General features: G+C 38.9%; 1 protein-coding gene across 1 annotated transcript; it reads right to left on the bottom strand.

The window, feature by feature from the left end:
- Positions 1–12,037: 12,037 nt before the first annotated feature.
- Positions 12,038–14,107, bottom strand: FSHB (follicle stimulating hormone subunit beta). The gene is made up of 2 exons (XM_036259905.1): positions 13,924–14,107; positions 12,038–12,348 (listed from the first exon to the last, which is right to left on the bottom strand). The coding sequence occupies exons 1-2, from the start codon at positions 14,080–14,082 to the stop codon at positions 12,118–12,120; spliced, it is 390 nt and encodes a 129-aa protein (XP_036115798.1). The 5' UTR covers positions 14,083–14,107; the 3' UTR covers positions 12,038–12,117.
- Between the last annotated feature and the right edge of the window lie 247 nt (positions 14,108–14,354).

Genomic DNA, 14,354 nt, shown 5'->3' with positions numbered 1-14,354 from the left:
ATACAGAAAATCGGTGATTTCTGTTGGTGATAAGGTTATAGGTACTGTAGACACAGTTGCCAATAATACTATAATTGATTGTCTGCATTTGTAAGTAAATGAAACACTCAATTTCAGTTAGAGGTTCGGGGAAATAAAGAGATAACTATAAGTAGGGGTTTATAAGAGCAACATTAAGAGACTATATGAAGTTAGGGAGCAGGACTATGTAGAGACAAATCCGTAATGTGACAATTTTGATTTCTTTTCTAGTGTACTGATGTCCTTGTGCGGGACCAGTGAAATCAGACAACTGGATTAACTCATGGTAGAGGAATTGTCAATCAGGTGCATCAGAAGGACAAGGGACAGTGGAATTTAGAATTTTGTCAAGGAAGTCACTGGATGGTAAGAGTTATGAAAGAAGATGCCATGTTGGTTTGGTTTACTATAGTATTCCCACAGCCTACGACTGACTGACAATTAAGTGGAATAGTTCAAGTTATAAATCTCCCTCTGCTGGCGTCTTGGCAGTATTGCTCTTCAAAGCTCTGCATAAGGCCCAAATAAGGGTTCTCATGAAATTCCCAAAATATTTTGAATTGTTCATATTGTCCCTATAAATAAGGCCCCCCTCAAGTCAAAGCATCCCCACTAAAGCCATCAGTACCTTCTTTTCCTATCACTAATAATGGCTGATACAGAAAAGACAAAACATGTAGACGCTGATGGCTTGACTCCTAATTTTCCAAGAGAGTCAATCAGAAGAAGCGAGATATATGGAATATGTTATTTTCCAAGAATATGATCCTCATAGATTGAGATGCAACCTGATAGAATGGAGAAAACACTGCATTTTGAGTTAGAAGATCTGGCTATGAGCCTTGGCTTTCCCTGTTTCTTACTGGTTGTGTGACCTTCGGGAACTGTTACTTTTATATTGGTTGTGTAACATTACCATTCTGGAACTGAGTTTCATCAACCTCCAGAGCTGTACAACAGAATCGTTGGATACTTTTCTAATTCTAATATTTTATTATTCTAAGTGCTGTTGAATTATGAAAATTTAATGATATATTTCTGCTTTTTTTCTTTATACCATTTGGCTCATTTTCAGATGTTAGCAAAATGATTAAAGTCATTTCTATAATTGTCACCTTCCTTCCTTGATATAGTGCCAAACACACTGTGGACACCCAAATGAATCTTAATTGATACAATAATGGTTATGATGGCAATGAAAAGCCCTGAGGTTTTAATTTGAGCCAAATTTTCTCTTGGTTATATGGCTAGTATTTTGAGTAGCAGCTGTGAACAGATCTGTATTTCCTTCCCCATGCCACCCCCACAACAGTCTGAAATGTTTGCTTCAAATGAGAAAAATCTAAAGCTAAAAATGCAGCTTCAATCTGTCCCACTGTCCAGTCATTAGTTAACTTTTCTGTATCACATTTCTTAATTTTTTTCTTTATTGATGTTAGAGAGAGAGGAAGGAGGAAGGAAAGAACATCAGTTGGCTGCCTCCTGCATGCCCCACACTGGGTATCGGGCCCACAACCTGGGCATGTACCCTAACTGGGAATCAAACTGGTGACCTCTTGGTGCAAGGGTCTGCGCTCAACCACTGAGCCACTCGGGCCAGGCTATATCACTTTTCTTTAAACAAGTTGACTCTTAATTGTTGCAAGAAATGAGGATACAAAGTGGTGGGAGGGAAGTCAGGAGATACAGGTTCAAATAACAACTCTATTCAGTTTAATACTGAGATCAGAATATAGCATGTCATGAACGGGAGAGCATGTGTGAGCTGATTATTCCAGTTCCCAGATATAATTGGAAGTCCATAAATAGTAGCAAGAATAATTACAGCTACCAGTTATTGAGAGCTTACTAGGTGCAATTGATAGAAATGGGTATTGTGATCTACAGTAAAAAAAATTTATAATTAGTTTTTGTCCCCTTTCCTGACAGAGCTCCTAAAATCCTTAGAATTTCTTAAGAGATAAGAGTGATACAGGCATCCTTGTTATTCATAACAAGACCTTTACAACAATACCAGAGTTTATGTTAATGAGGAGACTATTAAAAAGCCCCAAAGGATGGGAAACTGGTTGCTAGGGGAACCAACCCTGTGGCTAGAGGATTGGAACCTTAGGCCCCACCCCCCCCTCTAAGAAGGGAAGGGGGCTAGAGATTTACTTCAGTTACCAGTGGCCAGTGACTTAACCAACCATACCTACTTAATGAAGCCTCCATAAAAACCCCAAGGATGAGTTTTAGAGAGGCCCCCAGGTAGGTGAACATATGTGAGGTTCTGGGAGAGTGCTGTACCCCAGAACGGGAATGGAAGGCTCTGAGCCTCTTCTCACATACATAGTCCTGTGCAAGTCAGATCAGTCTGTTCCTGAGTTATATATATATTTCTAATAAACTAGTAATCTAGTAAGTAAAATGTTCTCCTGAGTTCTGTGAACTGCTTTAGCAATTTAATTGAGGAGAGGGTCATGGAAACTGACAATTTATAGGTAGGAGGTCAGAAGCATATATAACAACCTGGACTTATATTGCAGTCTGAAGTGCAGAAGGGCATTTTTGTAGGACTGAACCCTTAGCCTTTGGGATCTGACGCTATCTCCAGATAGTGTCAGAATTGAGTTAAATTGTAAGACACCCAGTTGGTGTCAAAGAGCTGCTTGGTGTGTGGAAAACCCACACATCTGGTATCAGAAGTAAAGGATTATGTAGTGTAAAGGAAAACACAGGAGGAGGTGTGTTTTTTCATACCTGTGGGGCAGTAATGCATAGAACACGGGCATGCAAACTAATAAGGGAATCTAGAGTGCTTACTGGGGTAGGGCCAGCTGAGCTAAGGCATAAAGGTTGAGTAGGAATGTATTTACTCAACATATTTCTTTCTTTTTTTTTTTATCCTCACCTGAGGACATTTTTCTATTTTTTGTTAAGATAGAGTGGGAGGGAGAGAGAGGGAGAGGGAGAGAAAGAGAGAGGGAGAGAGGGGGAGAGGTAGAGAGAGAGAGAGAAACAGAAACATCGACGTGAAAGGGACACATCGAGTGGCTGCCACCCGCATGACCAACCAGGGCCAGGGACAAACTGCAACCGAGGTACATGCCCTTAGCGGGAACCGAACCCGGGTCTCTCTGGATCGCAGGCTGACACTCTAACTGCTGAGCCAAAATGGCCAGGGCAACATATTTCTTAATCCACTTTAACTTCTTTCTTTGGCTTTTCTAGGTGCTTCTGTCCCCCATCCACATGATTATGGTAAGAACAACCATTCAGTGTACTTGCCACAAATTTTTGTCCATGATTAGACACCTGAAATATGTTGGGGCAGTCAGTATGGCTCCCTAGGAATATATTTTTGTAGTATCTGTACTGTTTTTTTTACAGTTGACATTAATTATTATTTTATATTAGTTTCAGATGTGCAGCATAGTGGTTAGACATTTATATAATTTACCAAGTGATCTCCATAATTCTAGTAACTTCCTGGTGCCATACATTGTAATTATAATATTATTGACTGTATTTTCTGTGCTGTGCTAAAACATCCCTGTGTCTATTTTGTAAATACAATTTGTAATTCTTCATATATATATATCTCTTTATTGATTTTTTTAGAGAGAAAGGAAGGGAGAGAGAGAGAGAAACACTGATGTGAGAGAAAATCATTGATTAGTTGCCTCCTGCATGCCCTCTACTGGGCATCGAGCCTGCAACCCAGGCAAGTGCCCTGATCGGAAATTGAACTTGGACCTCTCAGTCTATGGAGTGACACACAGTCTACTGAGCCACACCAGCCAGGCCCAATTTGTAATTCTTAATCCCTTCACCTTTTTCACCCAGTCCCCCAAACCCTCTCCCATCTGGCAACCATCAGTTTGTTCTCTGTACCTGTGATTCTGCTTTCATTTTGTTTATTTTATTCTTTAGATTCCACATATAAGTAAAATCATTTGGTATTTGTCTTTCTCTGTCTGGCTTATTTCACTTAGCATAATATCCTCTAGGTCTATCCATGTTGTCGCAAATGGTAAGATTTCATTCTTTTTTGTGGCCATGTATATATGTACCTCATCTTTATTCAATTGTCTATTGATGGGCACTAGGGTTACTTTTATATATTATAAATAATGCTACAATCAACATAAGGATGTATATATCTTTTCAAATTAGTGTTTTGGATTTCTTCAGATATATTCCCAGAAGTGGAATTGCTGGTTCATAAGGTAGTTATATTTTTAATTTTTTGAGGAAACTCCATACTGTTTTCTATAGTGGCTGCACCAATTTGCAGTCCCACCAACAATGCAGGAGGGATCCTTTTCTCTACATTCTAGTCAATACTTGTTGTCTGAAAGGTTTGAGGTGATATCTCATTGTGGTTTTAATTTGCATTTCTCTGATGATTAGTGGCATTGAGCATCTCTTTATATGTCTGTTGGCCATCCGTATGTCCTCTTTTGAGAAGTGTCTATTCAGGTTCTCTGTCTGTTTTTTAATTGGATTGTTTTTTGTGTGTGTTAAGTTGTATGAGTTCTTTATGAATTGGATATTTACCTCTTATTGGATATATCATTGGTGAATATCTTCTCCCAATAGGTAAGTTGTCGTTTTGTTTTGTTAATGGTTTTCCTTGCTGCACAAAAACATTTTAGTTTGATATAGTCCTGTTTGTTTATTGTTTTCTTTTGTTTCCCTTGCCTGAAGAGATATATCAGAAAACGTTACTAAGAGCAATATTAGAGAGTTTACTGCCTATGTTTTCTTCTAGGAGTTTTATGGTTTTGGGTCTTACATTTAGATTTTTGATCCATTTTAAGTTTATTCTTATATATGGTATAAAATGGTCTAGTTTCATTTTTTTGCATGTATTTGTCCAGTTTTTCCAACATTATTTATTGACTAGATTGTCTTTACCCCATTATGTATTCTTACCTCCTGTGTCATAGACTAATTGACCATATAGGCATAGGTTTATTTCTAGACTCTCTATTCTGTTCCATTGAAATATGTGTCTGTTTTTATGCTAATACCATGCTGTTTGATTACTATAGTACTATAGTATAGTTTTATATAATTGCAGCATTATTTATAATAGCCAAGATATAAAAGCAACCTAAGTGCCCATCAGCTGATGAATGAATAAAGAAGAGTGGTAATACATACAATGGAATATTACATGGCCATGAAAAAGAATGAAATCTTAGCATTTATGAAAGCATAGATGGATCTAGAGGGTATTATGCTAAGTGAAATGTGTAAGACAGAGAAAGACAAGTACTACATGATTTCACTTACATGTGGAATCTAAAAAATAAAATAAATGAACAAGCAAAACAAAAACAAATTTATAAATACAGAGAACAAACTGGTGACCACCAGATGGGAGGGTGGGGGGATAGGGGATGGGTGAAAAAGGTAAAAAGAATTATGAAGTACAAATAACCAGTTATACAAACATGGGGAAGTAAAGTACAGCATAGGAATATAGTTAACAATATTGTAATAACTATGTATGGTGTCAGATGGGTACTAGACTTATTATGGTGATCATTTTGTAAGGTATATAAGTGTGTACTCATTATGTTGCATACCCGAAGCTAATATATTGTATGTCAACTGTCATTGAAAAACAAAAAATTTTTTTCTTTATTGATTTGAGAGAGAGAGGAGGGGAGAGGGAGAGAGAGATAGAAACATCAATGAGAAAGAACCTTGATTGACCGCCTCCTGCATGCCCCCAACTGGGGATCAGGCCCACCAGCTGGGCATGTGCCCTGACCAGGAATTGAACCAGCAACCTCTTGGTGCATGGGTTGATACTAAGCCACACCAGCCAAGGTGAAAACAAAATTTTTTTTTTTTATCCTCACCTGAGGACATTTTTTCGTTTTTTTGTTCAGATAGAGTGGGAGGGAGAGAGAAGAAGAGAGAGAGAGCGAGACACATCGACATGAAAGGGACACATCGAGTGGTCGCCACCTGCACGACCCAACCAGGGCCAGGGACAAACTGCAACCAAGGTACACGCCTTTAGTGGGAACTGAACCTGGGTCTCTCTGGATCTCAGGCCGACGCTCTAACCACTGAACCAAACCAGCCAGGGTGAAACAAAATTTTTTAAATTCTCCAGTTTAAAAAAGAAATCTTTGCTTATTCTTACCTGTATTTCTTTACACATAAGCATAGCAACTATATTTGTTTATTTCAACTGGTACTAGACCATTTAGAATATAACTGATTTGTATGCTCAGAATGACAGGTTATGGAAATCTGGGGAATTCAGTGGTCCCATACAAAAAATAACAAAATCCTCAAGATGAAATTATAGAGGCATGGATGTTTGTGTATAGGCTGTCAAAATTCTTATGCTTCTCATTTCTGCAGTGATAAAACCAAGCAATAAATGTGAATAATTAGGGATCCAGTAAAAATATTTAAGAACAATCTCTGATTTATTGACTAGGCATTTTCCTGCCTTCTTCCCCAACTCCCAAAGTTCACTTGGTGTAATCATGTATTATTTTTAATTTTGTATGTTTTTTATTTGACATTTCCCCCCCAATTTTTTGGACTCTTCTTTGTTGGCACTCAACTTAGAACAATCTCCTTGGGAATCTGATGCCCTTTCAGTTCACTTCTTAAATGTTCTTAAATATTGACAACTATCAAACCCCTAAATCCTATCTTTCCACATGGATTTTATACTGGGTTTGATTTTTTTTCTTATTTGTACTATCCATTATAGAGGACGTCATAGCTAGCATGTTGCCCTAAGTGCTTATGCTCTACCCCCACCCTTCTTTTAAAAATATAGGCTGATATTTTAACAGCTGGCTGCTCAGCCCAGGGAGATTTAAGAACCAATGAACATTTGAGAGGAAAGCAGTTATATTTCTTGTGCACCTATTATTCGCTAAGAGTTGCTAGGTGCTTGATTTCATTAAGGCAGTGGCTAAGTATGCTTTCTTCACCAGTCCATCTGCAGTATCTAGCATTCTGCCTGGGACAGAATGCCCGCCGAATATTGTTTTGAAAGCTTGAATAAACATCCATGCTGTAAGGCCAGATAGAAATAGCTGATGAATAGTGGGCTGCTCTGTCTTGACGTGTGTATTTGCGAAGCAGCCCTGTTTGCATACCTGTACAACAAAACCTTTAATAAACCTGGATTCCTTCAATCTGTTTTATTAGACCCATCTATTCTCAGTGACTTTGGGACACCCTGGCAGAATATATTTTTGAACAAATAAGTTTTCACCTTTGCAGTTTTCAGTCCATCTTAAGACTAATGGGTAGGCATCAGGGCAGTACATAGAGAACTATGCTGACTCTACAAGTGCTGTAGCTGGAATGTCTTCCCTCTGCCAGATGTTATTCTAACTTCTTTAACACTGCAAAGCATTATTCTGTTGAAGATAGTGTTGGAGTTAAATTATAGACCCACCCCTATGGATAACAGTTCCATGAGAGGAAAATTTCATGTCTTAAAATTACAAGTTATATTTGTGGCCAAACTCAGGCTAGTTTTCATTTGGCATTTAATGATGTTTGTGTTATCCACAGCACTCTTTTCCATTAGTGCAATTAATCAAGGGTTGATTACACCTCCTCCACAAAGCCACTTGGTTTTTCAGTTTTTCCATCTTCCATCGCTTCACATGCCTATGACACAGCTCAGGATTAATCACTCACTTTAAGTGTTTTGAACAACAGAACTGCTGCCTTTCTCGGTCCTGGGGAGGGCTACCGTCACTTCCAGCACACAGGAAGAGGTACATCACAATAGCCCCAGGCTCTCCTGCGAGGTAATTTTTCACAGAAATGTATTTTAAAATTCGAAAGCAGTTGTATGCCTTTTCTTCTAAATTGCCGAGCGATTTAATGTCTTTTTAATGTGAGAAGCCATTTGCATTGTCCTGAAGTGTTACAGCCTTTGAAACAACCACAGGCTTGCACTAGGCTCCATTTGTTCCCAGCTTTCCTGTGCTATAGTAACAGCGAAGGGAAAACCATGCTCATTTCTCAAACACTCTTGGCTGTTTCTGTTGTTACCAATGCAGAGGTTCGGTTTTTAATTTGTTGTTGGTTTCTGCAAAGCACAAATCATATTATTGGTTTTAAATGATGATAGATGCTATTAGTTTATAGATGTGAGAAAACAAAACAAGATTGTTGTGTGAAAATTCAATTTTAAATCACTTGATTAATTTATTGTAGTGGCAGATAGCAAAGACTATTCTTTATTAGGCTGCAATAAGCCAATTTACTGTAAATCAACCTAACAAATGAAATGCCTAGAGGTACCTTATAAATTGAAGTACTATTATTCTTGTAGTGAATATACATGAATTAAATGCAAATTCCTAAGACAGTTTTAAAATGTTTCTAGGAACTTCTGTATATAAATCATTGACCTGACTTTCATACTCATTTCTATTCAGCTAAGATTTTGTTTGTTTATGTCTTCTCAATTCTGAAATTGCCAACCATTTTGAACTATAGATTTCTTTCCATTTGGTTGGTAAGGAAGGTTATTCATGTTTCATTCTCACTGGCCATGCTATAGACTCAAATGTTTGCATCCCCTCAAAATTTGTGTTGAAACCTAATTCCCAATGTGATGGTATCCGGAGGTGGGGCCTTTGAGAGGTAATTAGGTCAAGAGACCAGAGCTGTCACGAATGGAATATGTGCTCTTATAAAAGAGGCCCCAGAGAGCTCCTTTGCTCCCGTCACCATGCCAAAGTCACGGCAGAAAAGACCGCCATCTCTGAAACAGGCTGTGGGCTCTCACCAGGCACCAGATCTGCGGGTGCCTTGATCTCGGACTTGCTCGATTCCAGAACTGTGGGAAATGCGTTTCTGTTGTTTACACGCTGCCCGGTCTATAGTCTTCTGTTAGAGCAGCGTGAACTAAGACAGGCCAGGAGATGGTTTAAATGTCTAAACCTGTAGAGAATTTTTATGAGTTTATTTCAGCCAAACTGACAACCATTATCAGGAAGCAAAATATCAGTAGGTTGAGAAAATGCTCCAGAAAATGGCAGTTTTACAGTTTATTTTATACATTACAATCAAAGGAGGAGGCGTAAGGGGGGTTACATGAGACTCATTGGTAGATTAAGGAGGCGGCAGAAAGCAAAATGGGGAAACCTCTGAGATTGGATCAAGAGTAAAACATTGGTGGTGTGGGATAGTTAACAATGAACATTTACAGCATGTAGAGGTGGCATTTGGGACAAGAAAACAATGAGGGATTCTGTGGTCTCGTGCTCTGGTGGGAGGTTGTGCCCTGAAGGGTCTGGAGAAAGAGATGACTCTGACATTCCAAAGGTATGTTTTCTTAGATACAAAAAGGCAATAGACAAGATTTCACTTATTGTTACCGGTGAAAGTGGAGTTCTTGTGATATCACGAGGAAAATAATTTCCTGAGATTTGCATGGGAGGATGAGTAATATTCATTCCAGTGGAAATTAACCTCTGGTTTTCCAGTGTCCCGTCTCTATCCTCTTGCCTTGACCTTCTCGCTAAGTGGTAAAGGGGTCTCAATTCATCAGGATTATAGCTGTTTTGTCAGACTTCCAAGCACTTTACCAGCCTTCTTTTTTCTTTTGATTTGCACAGCAACCCTTTGGGATAGTTATCATTGTTATTTCATTTAAAAAGGGAGGCCCAGAGGGGTTAAATAGCGTATCTAAGATTTCTAGGAAGAACCTGGGCTGGGTTGTCTTTAACTTAAGTCTGACTTAGCCTCTTACCACATTGTGTGTCTCAAGGCATAACAGCTAATATTTATTGAGAAACTGCTATGTGCCAGATACTGTTCTAAACCCTTCACACCTGTGATTCCATTTAATCATCAATACAACCCTCTGAGATAGATAATATTATTATCCTCATTTTGTAGTGGAGGAAGCTAAGGTCCAGAGAATTTAAGTTACTTGATCAAGATGATTAAAACAGCTTAACTCTGGAGCTATTGTCTTGTACTACCTCTAATGGGAAGCAATTGTTTTGATTTCCAAAAATAGAGGGAGAAGGAAAAGGCTATGTTATAATTTAAAACATATTATTAAACTTTGTTATTATAGCCCTAATTTCAATATGTCAAAATATTGTAGAGAATGTAGCTATAAGCCACATCAATATCAGATTTGAATGGACAAAACTGATTATTAATTCCTATAATTTCGGTCAGTCCTTGCCACAGTGACTTCTTAGTATGGTAGAAAAGTCACAGGAGAGCTAGGTAAGAGCTAGGAAGCCAGGGTTCTAATCCCCGCGCTGCCATGAGCAGTCTTTGTGATTTTGTCTGTGATCTTAACATCCTTGGCCTTTAATTTTTTCATCTCAAAAATTTAAGAAATGAACTAGAGGATCTCCAGGGTCTCCACTCATTCTGTGATTCTCTCGTAGGTTTGTTTCCCTCCTACATCAGAAAAATGACTTCAAAAAATGACAGAAAATTGACATAAGTACTTTTAGAAATGTAACCAAATCATTTTTAATATTTTCAAAGATGAGGACAGGTAATATTCACAGAAGCAGTAGGAATTATACTTTAAGATTTTTTTCTGTTAATATTATAAACATGCACGTATGTTAGCTGTTTATGAAAAAATTCAAATCCATGACTCTAGTGGCTAGCATCTTTAATCAAAAAATAAGATTGAAATATATTAAACATTATAAGTGTGAAACAAGTACATTACTAAGAGAGGTAACATCTTTAAAAGAAATCCACTCATGAAATAGTTTCAACATGTCCCTTCTTGAAAGAAATGATGGATTTGGGAGGACATTGATGGACAGAAGACTGATACAGAGAAGATTCGAGGAAACAACAGGTTTTCTTTTTCCTCATGGCTAATTCTTTCGAAAAGAGCTATTTACTCACACAAATGTATTTGCAGATAAGATAAAGGCACTTAAAAAGTTGCTGAAATTGCTTTTGAACCTGCTTTCAAATCCCCTTCTATTCCAAGGAGTGTTCGCCAGTCTGGAGGGCAGGGTAACAAATTTGTTTTAATTTCCATCCAGAGTTTTGCAGGAGTCTGACAGCATTTGTTTGCTTTGTTTAAGTGATGGGATAGATCAGGGCTATTTTCCACAGGGCCATGTCAGCATTTCTTGCTTTCTCCCTTATCTAAAGGGATTAGGAGTCATAGCTTAGAAATCTTTATCCCCAACCGTACAGAGCGATCCATAGAGGTGCGCCCTGTCCCAGTGTTCCATGCGCCGCAGCAGGAGAGGTGAGGTGGAGCCGGTGCCCTCCCTCCCGCGGACTGACTGGCGTTGCTGGGCAGCCTCATTAGCCATCCTTTCTCAGTGTTTTCCTACCCCTACCTTTCTGATCTGACTTTTCTTAAGGAAGCCATTGTTGAGTGTCTTACTAAATTCTAGGCATGGTGCCAGACACTGAGACTACAGTCATGAAGAAGATGCTGGCCCTGCTTTTTTGTTGTTGTTGTTAATTCTCACCCAAGGATATTTTTTTTCATCAACTTTTTAGAGAAAGAGAAACATCAATGTGAGAAAGACACATTTATTGGTTGCCTCTCTCATGCACCCCATCCAGGGCCGGGGATTGAACCTGCAACCCAGGTGCATGCCCTTGACCAGGAATTAAACCCATGACCCTTTGGTGTATGGGCCAGTGCTCTAACCACTGAGTCACACTAGACAGGGCTGGCCCTGCTTTTGAGGGCCCGAGAGTCTGTCGGAAGAACGCTGCATTTGGTACTTTCACCATCTCCCATCTCATTTCCTCCCTCTGCTGTACATATCCCTGTCTCTAAGAGGAAGGGATTGCCGAGAGGATTCCTAAGATGATTAACCAGAAAGCATCCAGGTGTCTATAAGTTAACTAAGACTAAATAAAAGTTATGGAACCAGACCTAGGATACAGGGTCGAGCGGTGCCAGGCTCCCGGCTCCACCTCTCTCAATTCTTGCACTGTCAAGCTCCGGGGAGCCAGGGTCAGTGGGGTCTGATGCTCCCCGAGCCCACAGTGCCTTGCAGACGGAGCATGTTGTATACACACGGACTTTTTGGACATCGTGGTCCTTCAGGACAAGGGTAGGCAGCCTAAAATGTCCACTGCTCTTTATTCTTTTATTTCACTGAAGGAACAGTAGCTGGGCCCCAGGCCTTGCACGGTGCAGTCGGTACTGTCTCTGTTACACTTGCCACAGTGACATTCAGTGGCTACTGGGTACGTATACACGGAGTCTGTGTGGCGAGCACAGCCAGGCACTCTCACTGTCTCGTACACCAGCTCCTTGAAGGTACATGTTTTCTGGACATTGCGCCTGGCTGGGTCCTTGTACACCAGATCCTGAGGAGTTTAGGAAGGGCAGAGTTAGCAGTATTCTGCGAGTTTCTACTTAGCTTAATCAAAATGAGTCAGGCGTTTAATGCTGCTTGCTCTAACATTTCACCCATTAAAGCTCACTTACGAATTCCTGAAGGAACGTGATCTCATAGATGACCTACCTATCTGCTATACCATGTTCCTGGTTCTGGAACTCTTACAGGAAATGTAATTCATTCCTTTTTCTACTTCTTATGCCTATATCAAAATAGTAATTATTTCTTAAACCATAGAGAAACTTTGAATTTCAATGTAGAAAAAATGATGAGCAAGGGAAACATGATAGACATTTTAAGTTGACTTTTTGTACTTAGTCGAAAGCTATGTTAATGACAACTTAAACCATAAAACACTGAAGTTTAATTTCTCAGAAAATCTTTTCAAGTACATTGTTCCTGTGGGTTAATAGAAGGTCTAAGAGTCATAATATGGGATGTTAATGCTTGGCTTAACATGACTATGAAGGCTCACATAAGACTTTAAATATTCTGCTGTCATGTAGACACGGTCTTCTCTTAACTGCTTTATATTTCGCAGTGCTCTCAGTTTCAAAGGATACATGGTTTGCACATAAGAACTTTTAATCTTGGCAGAACAGATGTGTCCTAACACTTTCTAATACAAAACTTATTTGCACTGAGGGAAGAAATTAGCACTGCTGTTTAATTTATTTTAATATCACGCTATCAAGGCTATGTCCTAAGAAGGTACAATAAACAGTGCAATAAATGAAGGTTGATCACACTTATTTGCCACTCAATAAATTATATTTCATTAAAAAGTTGCGATTTTCAATTTCCGTTTATAGAATGAAATTCTCCATAGCAAACCAGGCGCTGCAGGGGACAAAAATAAAGAAAAAGTGGAAGCTGCCTCCTTACTTGGATTGATGCAAGGAAACTGTGTGACTACGAGCTAGTGGTTTTATGCCTCTGTGCCTTGGTTTTCTCGAGTATAAAGAAGTCAGTGGGTTTGCAGATACATTTGGTTCTAATAGTCTGCAAGGATTGATTGTGTTCTCAGGCTGCTTGTTGGCGTTTGTATTCAGGAGGGCCAATACGACAATTCATAACATGGCTCTTTGTGTTTTTATGTGGCTTAGAAACACACTTTGGTACTATCTCTATTGCAAAGATACGGCTTCATTTACATAGAAATAGAAATGCATAATATACATAAAATATATCTATATAGAAATTAGCTTTTGGGATATATTTTACATCTTCTATTACTAAATATATGTGAGCTATACATATATAAAAATCTAGCATAGAATTTCTTTTTTTTTAAATGCAGAGTTGGCATATTACCAAATTGATCAGATCAAATTTGAGGCTTCCCTAAATTTACCCTAATCAAATTCAAACCCAACTGTTTAACTGATATGGTAATTAACCTTTATCATAACACAGGCAGCATTGGCTAAGGGGAGCATGCCTATTACTTAGGAAACTTAAAATACTGATAAAATGGGAATTAATAAAAATTGTCTTCTGCAGACCCTCCGCACCCTCACTTCTGGCAAAGCAAAGTGCCTACCCGGGTGTAGCAGTAGCCCGCACACCACGTGGTGTTGATGCTGAGGCAGAAGCCACATTCTTCTTTCTCCACTGTGATGGTGATGTTGGTCAGCTCACAGCTGTTGCAGCACAATGCTTTCCAGCAACAGAAAAGAAAGCAAAACTGGACTGACTTCATCCTGGACTAGGAAGCAAACAGTTAATTCCCATGAGAAACCGAAACCCCAAGAATTATAATCATTACATAAGTTGACCAAACCAAAATGAATTGGTCTACCCAGCTGCCCAGTCACATTTGCTCCAGTAACTATTTTACTTCCTAGTTTCTTGAACAAATAGTTCTTCTTGTCTTCCTCCTCTTCCTTTGTTTTTGGTCATGGTAGAAACATATTACAGGGCAAAACTCTAATATAATGATATATAAATAGAGCAGTATTTAAAGATTAGAGT

This window comes from Molossus molossus, unplaced genomic scaffold (assembly GCF_014108415.1).
Source record: "Molossus molossus isolate mMolMol1 unplaced genomic scaffold, mMolMol1.p scaffold_m16_p_13, whole genome shotgun sequence".
Taxonomy (NCBI): Eukaryota; Metazoa; Chordata; class Mammalia; order Chiroptera; family Molossidae; genus Molossus; species Molossus molossus.
This window is presented reverse-complemented; position numbering and strand designations above follow the sequence as displayed.